General features: G+C 34.4%; 1 protein-coding gene across 3 annotated transcripts in view; it reads left to right on the forward strand.

The window, feature by feature from the left end:
- Nucleotides 1-1,851: 1,851 nt before the first annotated feature.
- Nucleotides 1,852-21,726, forward strand: part of LOC143232107 (uncharacterized) — a 72,436-nt gene continuing 52,561 nt past the window's right edge. For 2 of the 3 annotated variants that reach the window (XR_013017379.1, XM_076467182.1), the window contains exons 1-3: nucleotides 1,852-2,002; nucleotides 4,895-5,063; nucleotides 8,192-8,351. Coding sequence is in view for 2 of the 3 variants with exons in the window: in XM_076467182.1 (XP_076323297.1) it covers nucleotides 1,954-2,002; nucleotides 4,895-5,063; nucleotides 8,192-8,351 (378 nt within the window). In the remaining variant the exon portion in view is untranslated. The other variant, XM_076467183.1, reaches the window with a different exon arrangement.

Consider the following 21,726-nt stretch of genomic DNA (forward strand, 5'->3'; position numbering starts at 1 on the left):
AATGTATAGTTTTATTTTATAACATTTTTCAAAGTTCAGAATAGATTGAAAAGTGACTGATTTTGAGTGGCCAACCAGATTTCTTACGTTAACACCTTCAGCGGTCTTCCGCAGTCTTCAGTACGTTATGAACAATGAATATGGGTAGAAGTAGGTGAACTGAAATTTCCAACACTCATACCAACAATGCAACATTCAATAAACATTATTCTTAATAGATTTATGAGCTAAACTCTTCATAGAATACTCTGATTTGTTAAAAGTATATAAATAAATAGTTTGTTTAGGTGTTTTGGAATGTTGCACTTCAACCTAATTAACATTTAAAACATTCAGGACACGAAATTTCTCTATCAGCTGTTTCATACTTGGAATATCTACTATAGTTTATCCCTATGAAAAATATATATTCGTATACTTCCTAGCTCAAGTCTGACATGATCTGGCTGTTATATCACTCAACTTGCAACATGGGTCGCGGATTCGTATCTTCATTACCGAACATTACCTTTCAGCCATAGATGGGGGGACTAAAGTGTGAGACTCAAATCCAATTTAGAGTTGGTAAAATGTAGCTCAGGAGTTAGTAGTAGATGGCGTTAACTGTCTGTCTTTTCTTTAGTTTGTTTATTTTGAGTTTCGTGCAAAGCTACATGAGGGCTATCTGTGCTAGCCGTCCCTAATTTAGCAGCGTTAGACTAGAAAGAAGGCAGCTGGTCATCGCCACCCACCGCCAACTCTTGGGCTACTCTTTTACTAACGAATAGTGGGATTGAACGTCACATTATAACGCCTTAACGACTAAAAAGGCGAGCATGTTCGGTGTGATCGGAATTCGAACCCGCAACCGTCGGATTACTAGTCGAGTGCCTAAGCCAACCTGGCCATGCCGGGCCATTTAGAATTCTAAAATCAAGGGCTCGTTACAAAGTTTATGGTAACATAGAATACAGGCGCCCGGCATGGCCAAGCGTGTTAAGGCGTTCGACTCATAATCCGAGGGTCACGGGTTCGAATCCTGATCGAGCCAAACATGTTCGCCCTTTCAGTCGTGGGGGCGTTATAATGTGACTGTCAATCCCACTATTCATTGGTAAAAGAGCAGCCAAAGAGTTGGCGGTGGGTGGTGATGACTAGCTGCCTTCCCTCTAGTCTTACACTGCTAAATTAGGGACGGCTAGAGCAGATAGCCCTCGAGTAGTTTTGCGCGAAATTGAAAAAAACAACAACAAACAAACAATAGAATACGGTGACAATGCGAAGTTGGTTTATTTAACGAAATATACATAATTCTATTAGCTTGTTCGTGGTATAATACAATTATAACAGTTTCAAGAAATAACATTTTTTTTGTTGGTGTTCAGTCATCTTTAATTTCAAATAAGATTTTGAGTCACTGGCAACTCTTTATAATCGCGACTAAGTTATTTCTACTCTTTGCTGATGTTAGTTGTTTAAGTTTTATTTACGTTTATTTCAAAAAGTGGTGGTTTGAGTAATACATACGCTTAACTGTCGTTCGATTGTTTTTGCAATAATATTTTGTACTGGACTAATAAGGACTTGGGAAGCTATAAAAAAGTAAATTAATGCAGATTGTGTGTAAAGTTTATAATTCATTAATTATAAATAAACATTGTTATGCAACTGGAAGAAAATATAAGTTCAAGTGACTTGAGTTTCTTACATATTTATATATGATAATTATTTTTCATATTAATTATAGGTTTCTGAAGAAAAATATATTTATTATCAGTTTTAAGCGTACTTGTTTCATTTTGTTGCATGCTCTAGTTATGTATAGTAAATAAGTAATATGTTTACAAACGAACCAGTTCCAGAGAAGAGAACTGTTATTTTAGGAACGAGTACTACGTCATCCTGTTTCGGTTTTTCTTTAACGTGGTTGCTTAGTAACAGCTTTTAAACACAAACATCCTTTCACTGATTCTTATGATGGAGACCGAACAAATTAATACAGACAACAACTTTAGTCTGAAAGGTATGTCTGGAAAAAGTAGTTTGTCAATGCTCACATAGAATTATAACTTGGGTAATATACGTGTGTATACGTAATATAAGAGCGAGGTTTTCGGCCAATTAGTGAGAAGACTGTTGCTAAAACTGTTAACGAAGGCCTTTCAATAAAGTAAAAATGGAACAGTAAGCATTGTGAAAAACCATAGTAAATGTAATGTTTTCGAACATGCTCTTAACATTTATTTCAGTTTAACTATAGGAAGCGAATACTGTTATATTGTATTGCTGTATATTTCTTTAGTTGTAAGTGGAGTGTATAAGTTGACTTCAGAAAATACAGTACAGGCGAGTTTTGTTTAATACGAAACACTTGCGCACTGCGCGACGCTCTTATCATATTATTATTATTGACCTAGTGGTTAACGTGTCTGGATTGTGTTTGTTTTTTTGTTTTGGAATTTCGCACAAAGCTACTCGAGGGCTATCTGTGCTAGCCGTCCCTAATTTAGCAGTGTAAGACTAGAGGGAAGGCAGCTAGTCATCACCACCCACCGCCAACTCTTGGGCTGCTCTTTTACCAATGAATAGTGGGATTGACAGTCACATTATAACGCCCCCACGACTGAAAGGGCGAAAATGTTTGGCTCGATCAGGATTCGAACCCGTGACCCTCGGATTATGAGTCGAACGCCTTAACACGCTAGGCCATGCCGGGCCCCGTTTGGATTGTGAATCCGAAAATTTACTTATCGCGACCTTTAGCCATAAAAACACACTCCGCACTTTGAAGTCGTGAGTGTGGTCCATGAGGAACGGTTTAATCCCACTTTTAAAAATAAAAACTATATACTATAATAGTTTTTATTTTTAGATTTTTCAGATTATTAAAGATAATATTACTTTAAGAGGAAAACGTCTTATCCACAACATCATATCAGTTTAACTGTGCCGTTAAGATAATCTACAATGGGGTAGGAGGCAGGGGCTAAGTCTAGCCCTGGACCCTGGTTGTAATGGGTGAGCCAGTGGCACACGTTTTATCGCTTCACTCAGTCAAATAAATCTTGACCTCACTCATTCCTTCCCTTCAGTGACACAGTGGTATGTCTAGGGCTTATATGTCTTAATGATTTGGGCCTGATTTATTTGTACTCCAAGTATATATAACATAGGTTTGTATTAATTTCATGCAAGTACAAGAATTTTTAATAATATTTATTTTCTGTCACAGAATTAGAGTTTCCAACTCAACAGTACCCTACGCGTCACATGGACTAAACGAACAAATTGGAGACTTTAGGGTTTAGATATAGCCGTCTGTAATTTTGAGCTAACTTTGTTGTTTTAGCATAAAGTTACGCAATAAATTATCTGCACTCAGTCTATCGCGAGGAGTCAAACCCTGTATGTTAGTATTGTAAGTCTATAAACTTCCTGTTGACCCATCAGCAGGACCGGACTATTTATTAGCCACAATAGGCACCTTACCTAGGGTCTACGAAAACTATGGGTCCATGAAAAATTTCCTTAAAAGTTAATCTTAGAAGGCCAAAAAGTAATAAATATAAAATATGAAATACACATTTTTTTCTGTAAAAACTTTATTACATCTTTAAGTAAAACGATACATTTAGTTAGTGTACTCACATTTACATAAATATATTTCACCAAAAAGGCTTTTTTATTCCATAATTTATTTTATACTAAACCATTTTTAATAGGATTCAATATATTATAGGGTATTAGTATATTATTAATAAAGACGTTAATTCGTACAGCGTTTGCGCAGTTAGGACGATGCATGCTTAAAAAACCTATAATTTGTCTAACTTTTGGTTTGACTTATACTGCTGGTAGGGCATACGAACAGAACGTGCCTAGGCCCTACGATCGGCTTGATCCAGCACTACCAATCAGGGTACTTAAGTACTGGTCAGAGGGTGTGTAACTAGGCAGTAGCACCCTTGGAAACAAGGGTTTTGTTCATCTCTTTGCACTGGATAACAGAAGTGACTGTCATTTGTTTAACGCACCCACGGTTGAACGCACAGAGCATATTTAGCAGCATCAAATATTTAAATTAGGAATCTAAGATCCGCAGCTTGGGACACTAATTCCAAGTCGGTACTATCCTTATTGAAAACTGATGGAATTAACTAAACTGTATATTTTAAATAATTCAGAGATATGTTTCCTATAAGTGTAAACATTGAGGGCCAATCGCAGTCCTACTTAAAATATATCTTCTGATTCCGATATTTATAGTACGTAATTGTATACCATATTACACCTTTCGAATCTAAGCACCAAAGTAATAAATTATATCGATGATTAAGTACAATAAATTTTACAGTTTTCTGTAATCAAGAGATTCACATCGTTTCATTCTTTTAAAATGGGCATTGTGCTCAACATATTTTAAATTATACATCTGATCAATGGCCCGGCATGGTCAGGTGGTGGCTGAGGCTTCGACTCGTAATCTGAGAGTCGCGGGTTCGAATCCCCGTCACACCAAACATGCTCGCCCTTTCAGCCGTGGGGCGTTATAATGTTACGGCCAATCCCACTATTCGTTGGTAAAAAAGTAGCCCAAGAGTTGGTGGTGGGTGGTGATGACTAGCTGTCTTCCCTCTACTCTTACACTGCTAAATTGGGGACTGCTAGCACAGACTGCCCTCGTGTAACTTTGCGCGAAATTCGAAAACAAACTAACAAACATTTGATGAAATTATCAATGTTTTCACTCACACGTTAACGTCCAAATTAATGCATACAGTTCAGAAGGCTAAAGCACAAACAAACAAACCATGTTTTAGTAGATACTGGTTACTGCTTAAACCAACGTTATATGACTTATTTGTTTATAATACAAACTATCTTGAATGTCAGACAAAATATTTTATTTACTTAGTGGTGGACCTTCTACAGAAATGTTCAATACAAGATGACGTCAGTAGTAGTCAAATTACCTACAGTGCCGAAGCTCGTGAAAGAGGGGAGAGGAACATTCTTGCTGGAATATCTAACAGAACTCGAACCTTGAACTACTGGCTTGAAGAATTGCACGCAGAACAAGAAAGGTCTGTTAGAAGATTTATATATATTATTTATGGTACTTCTTAATCGTGCGAAGCTGTTAATTATATTATCTTACCCTTTTTTTCTTCTCTTTGGTAAATTTAATATTCGACTGTAAAACGATAAAAAATATTGTGCGGCGCTATGAGTAACAACATTAGACTCATGATGGGAAAATATCATAAGTTTTTCTATAAAATTCCCGTTAATTTTACTTTATGTTTTATTTAAAAAAACAGTTTCTGAGCTAAGTATTAATAGGTGCTTTACATCTTGTCCACGGTTCTATTATACACATAAAAATGAGAACAAATATTAGTATAAAGCTACTGTATTTTGATGGAGTTTATTTCATAAACTGGTATATATTAGTAGGAGAGGAATTATAGCAATTTTAAATTGTTTTTTTTTTTTTCAAAATATGGCAGTGATTTATTTGTCTGATACGTTCAATGTGTATTTCATTCATTTACCTGCTTATAATGGACAAATAACAGCAAACTTAAGTAAGAGCAATGCCAGAATCTTTTGTTTAAGTCCCGGAAAAAACGAAAACAAACAAAGAAGTTTACAATATTACACCAGATACTTTTGGAAAAGAGTAATATGCTTTGTGCAAATTTTAAAAACTTTGACTCTCTTCAACATATTTTTACATGACATTTTTTTTATAAAAATAGGTGTTATTTTAATTCAAATCTGTCCTTTTGCTAAAAACTACAAAAAATATTATGGTATTTTTTATATAATGAATGATCCACTGAGATGTGTTTTGCGTAAAAACTTTTCGGAACATACGCCTGGTATTCTTACATACATACATATCATGATATGATACATGCATATGCGAGTAATACGGGATATTGGAATAAGGACAAAAACGTTTTGCTGTATTATGTAAACAAAACAATTAACTCTGAATATGATAGAAATGTTTAGGCATTTTAACTACGAAGATGAACAATGTAAAAAAAATGCATTGGTGAAAAATTAGTTCTTTAGTTACTCAAGCTGATTTACAAGAGGGAAGAGCAAACAAAGGTGAAATTTGAGATCTGTTAGGTCATGTAGATTGGTTTGTTTGTTTTGAATCTCGCGCAAAACTACACGAGGGCTATCTGCACTAGCAGTCCCTAATTTAGTAGTGTAAGACTAGAGGAAAGGCAGCTAGTCATCACCACCTTGAGCTACTGTTTACCAACTTTTGGCCATGTAGTGTACGTATGTAACAACAAAAAAGATAGATATCAAATGCACTTATGTTTTGGGTATGACTGTATTGTACAGCGACAAAAAGTGTTGGGTAGATGAAAATTTTTATTTAACAGTCTACTTGCTTCTAGGATTTCCCACAATTATGAACAGTTTCGCTATGGCTAGATAACGTTTTAAGTGATCATAAGGGACAGTAGAAGATAATTTTTTTTATTTATTATGAGAATTTTTCGTCTCTTAGCTATTTTAATTCAATATGAAAATATGAATACAAACAAATACATGAATATTTTCCAAACACCACTAAAGGACCAATAGAATTTTAAGGTAGAAAGATCAGAGATTCCCTGGCAACAAGATACTTTTTTGTTTTTGTTTGGTGTTAAGCGCAAAGCTACACAAATGGGCTATCCGTATTGTGCCCACTGTAAGCATCAAAACCCACTTTTTAGCCTTATAAGCCTTCAGACTTACTGATGGGAGAGAAAGATATTTCCTTATTGGTTAATTGTTTATGGAAATCGTACACACACACACACGAAAGGAAGAACAAGCATTAATTCAAAAGCACCGTAGTTAACTTTATTAAACGTTTCACATGATTTTGTGTCGATTAGTTTTATTTTCGATTAAGGTATTCCTCCCACCCCCCGGCGATCTATTCAATGATAAATTTATGGGGGTCATAGCAATAAAAGTCGGGTTTCGGATAGGCTCAATACAAACACTTTATTGAGTAGCTTTGCATTCAAAATCGAACAAATAAACAATATTCATAAGGGCTTATAAGATTAACACAGTTTATTCATGGAAGGTCTCCCAACGGAAGGTAAAATTCACTTAAAGTCTTAATTGCGCTAATTGTGGTACCCTTGATTGTTTTAGTTTACTCATCAAATAACTTTAACTTCACTAACGATACATATTGTTGGATTAAACATTTTGTGTTAATCTAGCTATAGCGAGTTATTTTTAATTCATCTTGTCGTATACATAAATCTATTAAGCGACTAGGTAATGAAAGTGCATAGAACGTCTGCTACATGGAACAGTGATATATATATATTTAACAAGCTAGATCGATGGATAACACTATCTGTGGAAATAAGACACATCTTGGTCCAACTTTTATTCAGAAATCATAAGCATAATCAAATTGAAATAAGAATGAGGAAAACTGTGTTTAGTCAAATTACGTTTTCCATATTTCAGCTACTCTATGTGGCAGGAATGCACGTGGTAGTCTGGTGGTTAATGTGATCCGATTGTGAATCAAGAGTTAATAGTTCGCGACATTTCGCCGTAGAAAAGTGTTACGCACTTTAGGGCCACGAGTGCAGTTTACCAGTAACGATAAGAATCTACTCCATGGGTGGTCAAGAGTAACATAAGAACTGGTCACGAGAGCTACGGGCGCTAGGCTTAGAAAGGTATCGTTTATTTGAGGCATTAAAGAAATATTTTATGAAACGGTCCTTTCTACTTCTACGGTCCTTAATGTCAATTGTTTGCTTGTTTTAAATATGGCGAAAAGCTATAAGAGAATTACCTGCGCTAGCCGACCCTAATTTAGTGGTGCAAGATTAGAGGGAAGGCAGCTAATCATCATTACCCACCGCCAACTTTTGGGCTTCTCTTTTAACAACGAATAGTGGGATTCACCGCCATATTATAACGCTCCCACGGCTGAAAGGGCGAGCATGCTTGGTTTGACGGGGATTCGAGCCCGCGACCCTCAGATCACGACTCGAGCGCCATAAGTAACTGGCCATACCGGGCTTAATGTCCATTACATAATACTGAGGTGAAGAGACCATTCAATACTAACTGTTTAATAACTTCCACAGACTCGCGTTCGTTGATTTAACTGAGTTATGGAGCAAATGAAGGTATTTGTTTACATTCGTCTTTCCAGATCTGTAGAGGAAGTTACTCAACTGAAGAAAAGTCGCAACATTCTACAGAAAGTCTTTAGACACACGAATCTTCCGCTTTCTGTGGCCCTGGCATGTAAACGATATAGAACCCGTCGAGTGACAAATCAGCAAGAGGTTATCGACCATCAGCTCGATCAGGTAATCTTAATTATCCAATAATATTCCAAGTAGCATTTTAAGCTGCTGACAAAATAGTTCTTTATACAAGTTTTTTTTTTTTTTTTTCTTTTCAGCGAAACAATATTTATTATAACAATTTCAGATTTTGACAATGATTGATATAAAAAAATTGCATCGCTCAAAATAAATTCTTAAAACCTTTACATCGGGCTGATAATATTACAGCATAGAAATACGTCCGAAGTAAACATACTGCACAGAAAGGTATATATTTTTTAATGGTATTACAAATTTTGCTGGCGCAAGTATTTCGTAACTTTGATCTCTCATTGACCCTGCATATCGTAAAGTTCAAGAAGTCACAGCCAATAGACGACACGCGATATAAAAATGTAGTAAATGTTGTGTAAACTTGTTTTTGAATTTCGCGTAAACCTACTCGAGGTCTATCTGACCTACATCTAGTTAAATATACGACAATAAGGTTTTTGTTCTCTTGAATTTCGCGCAAAGCCAGCAAGCTCTAATTTAGCTGTGTAAGACTAGAGGGAAGGCAGCTAGTCATCACCACCCATCGCCAACTCTTGGGCTACTCTTTTACCAACGAATAGTGGGATTGACTATTAGATTGCGCCAGTATTAGCTATTAACAAAATAAGTTTTGTATTCAACAATAACATAAAAATTGTATTCTACATTTATTTAGTTTTTTAAACTGTGCCCATTTTAAATGAATTTGATCCGTTAGCTCAATGACGAATGCTGCAATTCACGTTTGTTTGTTTGTTATTAAGCACAAAGCTATGCAGTTTGCTATCTATGTTTCGCCTACCACGTATATAGAAATCCGATATTTAGTGTTAGCCTTTGGAGTCGCTGCCGAGCCACCTGTAATTAAGTTTAGAATTTACAATAATCTAGGTAGATATTAATAATTTATCTGAAAGTTTCTTACTTTCCTGTTACATTCACTGCCCCTGTCTTAGAGCTCTGAAATACGAATTTGGTGAACGGTTTTCGAATCTGTTCAATACAATAAAATATTCCCCGCACTGTGGGCTGTGGGTATGTTATAAGAGTGACAGTCAATTCTTTAGCGTAGATGATAGATGATATGGCGACGTTGACTGGCTTCCTTCTCTCAACAGCTCAAAATTAGGGATTAGAGTTGATAGCATCAGTAGATTTGCTATAAATACAAATATTCCAATATATCACTGTGATTAGTCAAATAGGAAGGGTTAAAGGTGATTGTAAGGGGAAAAGTTTTCTTACCCACAAAATTTTAATAACTTTATCTTTTCACCATCTTTGTTCTCATTTGGAGCTACTATTATTCATACTTTTTATCTCTACTGTGCATTTTGTTATCATTCTAGCGTCACGAAATATTTTCCTTTGGAGAGGCTTAGTAGAGATCAAAACAACAACATGTGATTATAGTATGCTATACTTTACAACAATCATTTCCACGAGAAAACTTGTGTGATACCATAGAGGTATATCCTAAAACAATAGGTAACTAGGGCGAAAAGAACCTAACTACTTCCTTGACCAAGTTTCCACTTTAAACTTGCATTATAATTTTGAAAAACATTTCAGGTGAATTTTAAAAGAGTTTACTTTTCTTGATGAAAAAGGTAGAAAATACCGATTATTTCTAAATAATACTGCTATAAAGTACCCAGTGTGGCATTAAAGTAAGAATAATCAAATTCCAATATTGAATACTTAATGAAGAGTTTGTAAACATTTAGAATTTTTTGTATCAATAGCAATAAGATTCACCAGTGATATGACAAAATGTGTTTCTTTGAAATTTGGAAGTTATAAGTGGGTTGTTTCATTCGAATATGCAACTATAAAAAAAAGAAAAGAACAAGCACTGAACATTTTTTGCCACAAAAATGTAAGCTGCACTTTATAGTCGTGGGAAGGCGATAAGGATGAAGGTCAAATACCACTCCATAGTCATACGAGAGTAGCACAAGAGTTGGTGGTGGGTGCTGTTGAATATCTGCTTACTTTATTATTTATCACTTAAAAAATGAGGGACGATTATGCGTAAAATGTCTGACACAAGCACTTCTATAAACTACCAGGGACTGAAGTGTAACTTCAACAGTTAGGACTGCTAAAATAAATATGCCAGAGCTGAGATAAACATTTAGTTGGAAACAAGTACCAGAACGAGTCATCATAGCTATTCATTGTATTCGTCATTTTGTTCCTTTTAATTGTTTGTTTGTTTGTTTTGGAATTTTGCACAAAGCTACTCGAGGGCTATCTGTGCTAGCCGTCCCTAATTTAGCAGTGTAAGACTAGAGGGAAGGCAGCTAGTCATCACCACCCACCGCCAACTCTTGGGCTACTCTTTTACCAACGAATAGTGGGATTGACCGTCACATTAAAACGCCCCCACGGCTGAGCATGTTTGGCGCGACTCGGGCGCGAACCCGCGACCCTCAGATTACGAAGCGCACGCCTTAACGCGCTAGGCCATGCCGGGCCCTTTGATCCTTTTAATGACATTAGTTATAGTTAAAATAACCTGCCCAAACTAACAGAACAGTTTGTTTTGAATTTTGCGTAAAACTAGTTAAAGGCTATCTGCCCTAGCTGTCCCTAATTCAGCAGTGTAAGACTATAAGAAATGCCGCTAGTCATCACCATCCACCTCCAACTTTTGGGTTACTTTTTCCAACGAATAGTGGAATTGACCATAATATTATTACGCCCAAACAACTAAAATGACGAGCATATTTAGTGTAAGGGGGATTCGAACCCACGACCCCCAAATTGCGACTCTAGCGCCCTAACCACCTCTCTGTGCCGGTCCTGTAACGTAACAGAAATAAGTCACTGTTAACAGTTAAGTGTATCAGAAGAATACTTTGTATTTGACTCTTAGTTTGATTGATTGATTGGAATTAAGCAACAAAGCTACAGAATGGGCTATATGTGCTTTGCCCACCACGGGTATCGAAACCCGGTTTCTGGCGATGTGAGTCTGCAGACATGCCGTTGTGCCTCTGGGGGGGTGAAGGCTCTTAGTTATAGCGACATCAATGATTGTTTTCCATATCATTTATTTATTTTGTGATTTTAACGAAAGTTTCAATTTTACTTTATGGTAACACGTGTTTTTTTAAATAATGAAATCAATTTTTTAAATCCATCTCTTTAACTACATTCAAGTGACCAAAATTACAATTTTTGATATTAGTTGAAAAGATCACTTTTTATCTTGTGTGCATCTTTGAACAGATTATTAGCTTTCGAAATAAGAAATTCTGAGAATTTTTAATTTTATATCATTTAATGTCAACAAGTGATTGTTAATTTTTTTTCTTGATTGAACGACAATAAGAGATTGATTTTAAAATTACACCTTGTAAAACTTTTCTAGGAGGTTGCTTTCTTACAAGCTCAACAAGAAAAATGACGAAATTTGAAGAAGAGATGCAGTCACTGCAGAGGTAATAAAGACAATAAGTTCTTTCTCTGTAAAGCTAAAGTGGTTGTTTGTGTACTTCTGAAAAGTTAAAGTTAAAATGTGTCTCATTAAAGCTACATGGTTGAAGATTTTCTGCCCTCTAGCAAATTTCTTTATAATTTACTTAAATAAAACATTTGCGTGTGAGAAATAGTTTGAAATTTATTTTAATTATGTATATGACGTATCTAGTTTAAGTCAATATTAATTATTGTTAATTCATGCTACGTTTTATAAACATATGAGACATGACCTCGTAGGAAAGATGTGACTTATTAGTTATAGTGTTGACACGACTAAAAAAAAAGTAGATATTTTCTCGTCTTAATCAGAATGTGTTGATGGAGTAATGCTGTATTGTGGAACGAATAACAAAACTGGCTTGAGTGACTCAAAATGTTATGGTTCTAGAGACAGAAGTAGGCTGAACTGATAAAAACAAAATTATAAATCTCTACTGACAAACAAATGCTCTGTGTATGAGAAATAACGCTATATTTAATAAGATAAGAGTTAATAGTTTTGGACCTGTTTATTCAGTACTTTAACATTAGAAGATCTTAACTCCAGTTGTTTAAGACAATTTTATGAGCATTATGTCGATAAATAAAACAGTTACAATGGTGTAATAAAAAGTAACTTAGAATGGACTTTATCCGTATACTTTTACTCTTTAATTTATCTAATGAATGATTTTTTTTTACATTTTACTTGGCACGGCATGGCCAGGTGGTTAAGGCACTCGACTCATAATCCGAAGGTGGCGGGTTTGAACTCCCTTCACACCAAACATGCTCGCCCTTTCAGCCATGGGGGTGTTATAATGTGACGGCCAATACCACTATTCGTTGGTAAAAGAGTAGCCCAAGAATTGACGGTGGGTGGTGATGAGCAGCTGCATTATTTCTAGTCTTACACTGCTAAATTAGAAACGGCTAGCGCAGATAGCCTTCGACTAGTTTTACGCAAAATTCAAAACAAATCAATAACAAAACTAAAAGTAAGAATAGTTATAAAACTTAATGTAGCTAGAGCAGTTTTGTTTTTATTATTAAAGAATATGACGATTTATTATTTTGTAATTTTCCCTGAAGAGGTTCTTACGATTATATAAACAGTTGTCCTGGAATTTACATTTCTTGTATACCAACATGATGTCAAAATACAGGTTTTTAAAGGATGATAATGCTTTTCATAATGGATATTCCTTTTTTCAGGTTGTTTTTTTAGTTTTTATGTACAAAACCACACAAAGGTCGATCTGTGCTAAGCCCACCTCCGGGATCGAAACACAGTTTTTAGTAAAAAAAGTCCGTAGAAATAGCGTTGTGCCATTGAGGGGACTTTTTCGGTTTGTAGACCTTTATTTATCTGAGTGAGAGAGTTAGAAATGTACCAGTACTTTCGGTCGACATTTAGAATATTTCAAAACAAGTACTTAGTTGAAAAGTAAAGACCGTTTGTTAAATATGGTTGTATATTATAAGAATAACAAAGAAACTTGATGCTGAAATTCCTTTATTGTGTAATAAATGACGCGATTGTATTATAAATAATTTTCTACGCTTTATTCTTTAGGACGGACGAAATGGCACACTCGCCAATGTTTAATCTCGATCGCTCGATAAAACATTCGTATAAAGTTAAGGTTGTATGACTAAGAAAATAATCACCTATTTAAATAAATGTCTATTCATTTGTTATCAGTCTTTTCAGCTACTGTTATTTCTGATCACCGACTTTTAGTAATAGAGAAATATGTGACGTTTGAGCTAATTAAGTGAAGTATATTTACAAATTACTTTACTGTATAATCTAGATTATAGTGGAAAACATTTGAAGCCACACATTGAATTATTCACTGTTACCTGAAATATTTACATTTACTGTAGCCCTTAACCTGTAACATTGAAACAACTCATTGAATTATCTACTTCATGTTACCTGAAGTCACCCGCTAGTACAACGGTAAATCTATGGATTTCCAACACTACAATCAGCGGTTCGATTCTCCTTGGTAAACTAAGCAGATAACCCGATGTGGCTTCGCTATAAGAAAACACACACAGGTACCTCAAACATTTATATTTACTGTAGCCTTTACCCTTTAATGTTCAAATGACACAATGGATTATCCACGTCATGTAACCTGAAACTCTTACATTTACTTTAGCCTTTACCCTGTAACATTCAAACAAGTTCCACCGAGAGAAGAAATTTCACATTTAGATTTGTCCACAACGCCAACTTTATTCTTGTACAATATAAAATTCAGTCCGTTGTACTTGGAGGCAAATGAGTATTTTTTGGGATTAGTCCAGCTTTCCCCTTTAGGTAAGTATCATTGGTTAAAAGTTTCCCCATGCAGATCATAAAAAAGAAAACACTAAGATATTTATAGAGAAGCATCAGATAAAGCAAAAACAAGAACGGTAAAAAACTGTAAGTAAATAAAACCATTGTCAATACGAAATAAACACGGTAATGAAACACATTATATAACAAAGAAAATCTAAAAAACAATAAGTAAATGCAGCTACTGACAGTTATAATTCAAGAAAAACTCATAACGCAAATAACCTGATAACCAAAAACACAGATTTATATACCAAATCAGTAACAACAATATTCGACTATTTTTACCGTTTGAACTACAGAACTCAGATATTTTAATACATGTTGCACACTCTTAACGCTTTTAATACATAATTTGGTGATTAGCTACTTAATTTATTACAATATCGTAATTTGTTTTTATTTTCTCTGAAATAGTAAAATTGAAAACATGGAACTTGAGCTGAGAAATTGTGTTTTGAAGAAAGTGGACAATCTATTAGTCAGTCAAGACTGTTCTCGTCGTGACACTTCTTTTAGAAGAAATGACAACCAAAGTGTAACTTTAGGCGAAACAGTGTGAGTATAAATCATTTTTATAAATTAACTACTTGTGAAACATGTCAGTATATACAAATTATACACTATAACAACAAAACTATGGTACACTTGAACCTAATAATAAGCCCGTTCCTTTGAGTTTTCACACAAATCCCATAATGCACTGCAACGTATAGGTTATAAACGTCAACAATTTCCATAAACAGCCAAGTTAAGCCATTAAAGCTATTTTTTGCCTGCCGAAATATAACCGTCATAAATACCTTGACCAGCTCTAAGTCACGTAACATTGATAGAACTCCCACTTGAACAAACGTTTAAGCATTTTCCTTCAAACCATTATCAGCCGATTAGGTTCTTATATGATAACCAGTCTCGGGTTGAAGAGAAACTGTCTCTTCTCCCTGATTTTAGTTCTTTTTATGAGATTTGAATGTATTTCAATCGAAATACCTACCAAGACTGAATTGGATTGAAACAGCCACATGGGGATTAGACATCATGAAAACAAGGAGCTTGAAGGTCTTGAAAGAGAAATAGGTCTTGGATTCAACTACTGATGGTAAAAGCATTCAAATAATTATCCAATCGCCTGTTCAACCCCAAATCTATTGTAGGAAGTGTAATTAAGAAAAGAAAGGAGTCTGTACCTTCTTATATGAACAATTCGATCATTCAACCAAAGTTTATCACTTTACAGCTCATGTAGTTTTTGAACATGTTATGAAAATAAACCCTCAATCTAGGATCAGATTCATCACCAACGACCATTTTAATAAATTCCATGGTTGCTGCTGGATTACATAGATTGCTTGCAGTCCACAAAGTCTCTCCTTATAACCGTGAACTTAAACAATTTGTTCACATAATAGTTGAAAATTGAAAATGGACAAAGAACATTGTTAGTGGTTTATACCGACCGTTTAAAAAAATCAGACGTGAAAAGTTGTGGTACAGCATTAAGGTGTGGCTGTTTTAGCTGACTCGGACCCGGTTCACTAAAATGCTAAATAGAGTTGTGAATGTTTTTCGTGTTATGTGTGACATTCTGGACAATTCTGCTCTGTCTTCATCACTTCTTTCTTCATGATCGTATAAAAAACACGTCATACTACTCGTTATGTTAAGACTGGTTTGAAACAAATAATGTCCAGAAATTGATTTGGTTAGCTCACAGGCTAGCTTTAGTCTGAATCTACTTTATTATGCACTTGAATTCTGCCTGAGAGGTAGAGTGTACAAAAACTTCTTCTGCACTTGAATTTACTCAGTAACTGGAGTGGCAGTCTATTCCGTTGGTGGCAAGTGCTACTTCATTGATTACGTTTTGACTAACACTAAAGACAGATACACTTTTTAGTAGGACAAGGTTGATGGAAAAATATGACACCTACGTCTTAAAGCTGCTACGTTATTACTTTTGGTAATATAGTGTATACTGACTCTGCAGAATGTAAAATAAAATACACGAATATTTTTATAAGTGAAGAATGAAGCAGATGAATTCACTATATATAGGAAACATATAAAATTGTTTTTGTTTTGTTTTTTGTGGTAAAGCACAAAGTTACACAGAGAGCTATCTTTACTCTGCCACCATGGGTGTCGAAAACGGTTTCTAGGATTTTAAGTCCGCAAAGATACCAATGTGCCACTGGGGGGGGGGACAATGATGAAAGAAGATTGCTTAATGACTTGAAGGACACCTTTGCACACAGTACCCTTACGCACCAGACAAAAGGCACCCAGTCGGTTTTGTTTGTTTTAAATTTCACACAAAGCTATACGAGAACTATCTGCGCTAGCCATCCGTAATTTAGCAATGTAAAACTAGGGCGAAGGCAGCTAGTCATTATCATATACCGCCAACTCTTGGGCTACTCTTTCACCAATGAATAGTGGGATTAACTATCACTTGTGACGTTCCCATGACTGAAAGAGAGAACATGTTTGATCCTCAGATTACGAGTCAAGTGCCCTAACCACTTGACCCAGTTGGCATCACCACACCTTAAGACAACTATTCTTAATCAAGCATAACAACTGAATGTCACTTTAATAATGCACACATATTTGAAATTACCATAAATAGTTTATGGTGTCGTACAGATTCAAACTCGAGTCGACAGTTCTAAAATTCTGAGATCTATCACAGAGCCAACTCGTAATACAAAATAAGTACAGTTGCTAGCTATATTGCAACTTTTTTATCGATAGATTGTAGTCTTTTTAGGTTTTATCATTTTAGTTACGTATGATAATTTTGGCATGTGGTGTAGCATCTCCTCTCAAACCCGCGACCCTTGGATCCTCAATCTAAAATTTAAACAATAAGCTACACAAGGACTAAGTATCTAGTTTTAACGATCAGCCTGATGTGAGTTAGACATTATAATGTGCAAACTACTCCCGTGTTTATAGCAGTTTGTGTAATCTAAATTGAAACCTATGCTAACACTACTGAAAGCACAAAAAAACAACAACAGCTCAATATGTTGTAAGGCCCGATTGTGTATTTATTATATGAGTATTAATAAGTAAATGTAATCTTTCTAGCCATTAAGCCGTCAGTACATATTTATGAGATGAGTTTTATTTAATCTTTTTTTTTGTTTATTAGGGTTATTTTATGTCACAGATGTAAATATCTAACTAGTACATTTTGTGAGCAAAGTTGGTTGAAACAGTTCAAAATAACAAGTCTTTCACATAAATAGAGTAAATCAGATTGATATTAAACTACTTTTTGGTATGTTTTTTGCAAGTTACCTCTTTTGAAACTTTCTAGCAAATGAAGTTAAAGCGAGTGTTTAAATCTGGTAGTAAACGTACTTAATCCACTGTGATATGAAAAATAACACTGTAGTTTTAAATACAACAAGCAACAAAGAGAGAGTAACATACGATTGTTTCTCCTGTTAAAAAAAAAAGACTCACACAATATAATTTCTTCTATAAAAAAAGCAAAAGTAACACACTGTTGTTTCTCCAAGTAGATAAAGACTGAGCATGGTCTAGTGGTTAATGTTTCGAGTTGTAGATACATGGGTCCAACGTTCGTGTCCTCTTGTTGCGAAAGAAAAAAATCACGCTCTGCAGCTTGAGACTGTGGGTCAAATTCATCTATTAAGTTAAAGAAGTATTGCCCAGTCCAAAATTACGGACGTTCAGCACAGAATTGCTTTTTTGAAAGTAAAACAAGTTAAATATGAATTTAAAAAGTACTGTTACGAACGAATCTGGATAAATAATGGATGATTATTTCATTTTTTTTTAAAGTAAACAAAATGAGCACATTTTGTTTACGCATGTTTAGTTCTTTTAATTCTATTAAGGGAACATCAGATATCCATTTTGAACAATATGCAAATCAGATGGTGATCAGTAATTTTAGTGTGCAACTGTTTCAATAAGAAAATAATGTAACGTTTTCATCTCATTCACTTGAAGACTTGGAAATAAACACTGACTGAAGATTATTGCAGCCTTTGAATGAATAAGAGTCTATTTGTATCGGTCTGGGTCAAATAAGCCAAGAATTAACACTGACTAAAGATTAGTGCAGTTTTTGAACGAATAAGGGTCTATTCATATTGGTCTGGGGCAAATAAGCCAAGAATTAACACTAACTAAAGATTAGTGCAGCATTCGAATGAAAAAGAGTCTATTCTTATTGGTCTGGGTCAAATGAGCCAAGAATTAACACTGACTAAAGATTAGTGCAATTTTTGAATGAATAAGGGTCTATTCTTATTGGTCTGGGGCAAATAAGCCAAGAATTAACACTGATTAAAGATTAGTGCAGTCTTTGAATGAAAGTTCATCACAACTCTTAACATCTTTTCTAAAAGTTAGATGCATTATATCTGAGAAGACATACATCTTTCTTCTTGTTTCCTTGCTTGTGGTTTTTTTCCTAGTCAAGCAAATATCGTTTAGAGGTAAAATAACTAGGATGATGTTAAATACTTAACTTAGTTTCTAATTTTCCCTACAGGGGTTTTAGCTTTTTGTAAGCAAAATTGCCTAGAGAATAGAGAATAAAATATAACAAGAATCTAGGTAGTTATATTTTATTTCCTGGAGCAATCCTACACAATGGGTTATCTGCACTGTGTTCACTGCGTGGAACTGAAATTCAGATTTTAGCCTCGAAACTCTGTAAACTTATCACTGACCCACTATAACTAGATACTGGTTATAATTTATTTGTTCGTTTCTAAGTACAAAATTACATAGTGGGCTATCTGTATTGTGCCCACTATGGGTATTTAAACTCGGATTTTAGTGAGACATATCACAGAGTATGAGCCTACGAAAATGATTTGACAATAATATTATATATGTGTGTGTGTGTGTGTATTATAGCTAATCAACCTGCGAGAGATATAGTTATTACAAATTAACTTTTGCTTGTTCTAGGAGCCCTCAAGAATGGGAAAACAATGTGAGTAGAATATTATCTACTGCTGAGGGGGTGCGGGAGAGTAGTTCATCTTTACGGCGACGGGTAGAAAGTCATGCAGTTTCTTACAACAAAGAAATAGTTGCTTTATGGGAACGGTCAAACACAGAGTTTGCTCGGATAGTCGAACTAGAACAAAGCACTAAAACAAAACTAGAGCTTTTACTTTCTAAGGTAAGCTTGACCAGTACTCAAATCGCAACACTTTTCTGGAATAAAACGAACTACGGATCAGTAGAGGACATCATTTGATTGTGATACAAACAAAGAGTGCCTTTACTGAGTTAGGTTTCAAGCAGTGATAACTCTGTAAACGTTTTTAGTAAAATAAATGAAAGATTTTTAAAACGTTACATGCTTGATTTTTACACCTTACATAGTTAGAGTTTTAGAATTAGCTATATTATCTCAGAGTTTATACATTACATAAGCATCATTTTCCATCGAAAAGTTTGCAAAATTATTATTTTCCATAATTATGAAAATATAAGTAAAGAAAGCTATCATGCGTTTCTAAAACAAGGTTTTTCACATAATATGAGTTTAAGCAGGCTTTTTTAACGTGTTTAAATTATCATATAATGTGTGCTTAGTCCCAGTTATGACGTGATTGATAAGAGTTTACAATTGTTAAGGTAATTAAAGAAATTAATAGGTATTTGCTATTAGTATTTTTCCATCAGTATAATATTGCGTGATTTATCCAATTATTATTTATGATAATATTTGGTGTATCATTTACGGAATTATACTATTTACGAATAAAGGCCTAACCGTTACAGTTTGTTGTATTAGAAAAGAGATTTGTTTATCCATCAGTTCACTTTATTTTCGGGTTATTAAAACAGTTATCGTATTTACTTTATCTGATGGGCTGTTTGACTAGTTTCATCATGTACTTCATTTTTCGTGTTTTTAGTTATATATATGACTTTTATAAGTTATAATAAATGATATGCACTTACTTATAACATGAAAATATTAGCTTTAATAACGAAATTTATACCCAAATCATGCACAATATCATACCCATTATAAACTGTTTCAATAGGTTTTGTATAGACTTGCCAAAATGACAGGCCAAGAACAACACTTAAGAACACAGATAGACATTCACCAAGTTCCTCTAGATGTTGCTTCTGTACGCAAACACAAAATGCAAAATATTCCTCCTAATGAGAACTCTTCTGATTTGTTTTGGCAAAGGTAAGCTTCGATCTACTGTTGTTAGGGAGCATTCTATTCTATAAGTCAAATAAAATTAAACTTCAAATATAGCAGCTTGTTCATTATATCTTTAAAATAATAAAACAAAAATCTTGCCAAAAGCACCATGGTCTTACTACTACTGCTGTTAATGACTTTAGATCAAAAGGAAGTTTATTCGATCTTTATATTAGAACTGAATAGTAACTGGTAAGTTGCTTTTTTTGTAACTTATTTCATTTTAGATTGTGTTCTTTTTGTGAGATATTATGTGTTTTATTTGTCGTCAGTAAACTGATAAAGACATTTGATTATTTAAGTGAAGTGAGGGTTCCCATAGTACTTCACATACAGAACACCAAGGAATGCGAATGAGCATATCTGGTACCAAAGTCAGATCAATACATGGATAACACTGAATCTTTATGTTTTTTAATATTAATCAAACAAGTTTCATAAGCAAATAAAGTAACCAAGAAAGGTACTCAACTCTTTTATTAGCAGAGAGAACTAATTGTTTAGCAAGAAGAACATGTACATGGCACTCTACATAAGAAGGTTATACTGTACAATATGCACATGACACTACATAAGAAGGTTAGGGGGGCTGTATACATGTACGTGATACGCTACATGAGAAGGTTAGACTGTGTACATGTATATGACACTCTACACAAGTTTGTATTGTGTGACATCTACACGACACTCTACATAAGAAGGTTAGATTGTGTGCTAATGCGGGGAACTGTATAGAAACATGTAGACTGTGTACGTTTTCAGGACGTTATTATTAGTAGGTTTAGGCTTAACACTGTGCAGGAATTATATAGACGAAAATTAGATTATGTACTTATGTATGATGCTGTACTCGGAAGGATGGATTGTGTATGTGTGCAGAGAACACTGTGCGCATAGTATTAGAGATATACGGACAACATAAATGAAAATATATCATATTAGTAATTTTATTATTGAATTGATGCCTGGCTTCTCTTTGTCTGCAATTATAAGAAATAGATTTACACAGTAATTATATTTAACACGGTTTTAAATACGAGCACTTTATATATATATATATATATACACACATTTGAACAAAAGAGAAACATGTTATGATATCATGTTTGTATTAGTCTTTCACATAAAAACATTCAATTCAGTGTTTAATGTAATTTAAATCTTACCCAAAAAGCTTTATTTTAAAAATTATAATAGAATATTCTCTCGAAATGTGCTAGCTAACTTTATTACAAAACTTTATTGCTTCCAAATTTGTGATCGAAATTAGTAGATAATAAACATTTTAAAGAAATAAAACCAATTTTCTGGTT

This window comes from Tachypleus tridentatus, chromosome 11, assembly GCF_004210375.1.
Source record: "Tachypleus tridentatus isolate NWPU-2018 chromosome 11, ASM421037v1, whole genome shotgun sequence".
Classification (NCBI taxonomy): Eukaryota; Metazoa; Arthropoda; class Merostomata; order Xiphosura; family Limulidae; genus Tachypleus; species Tachypleus tridentatus.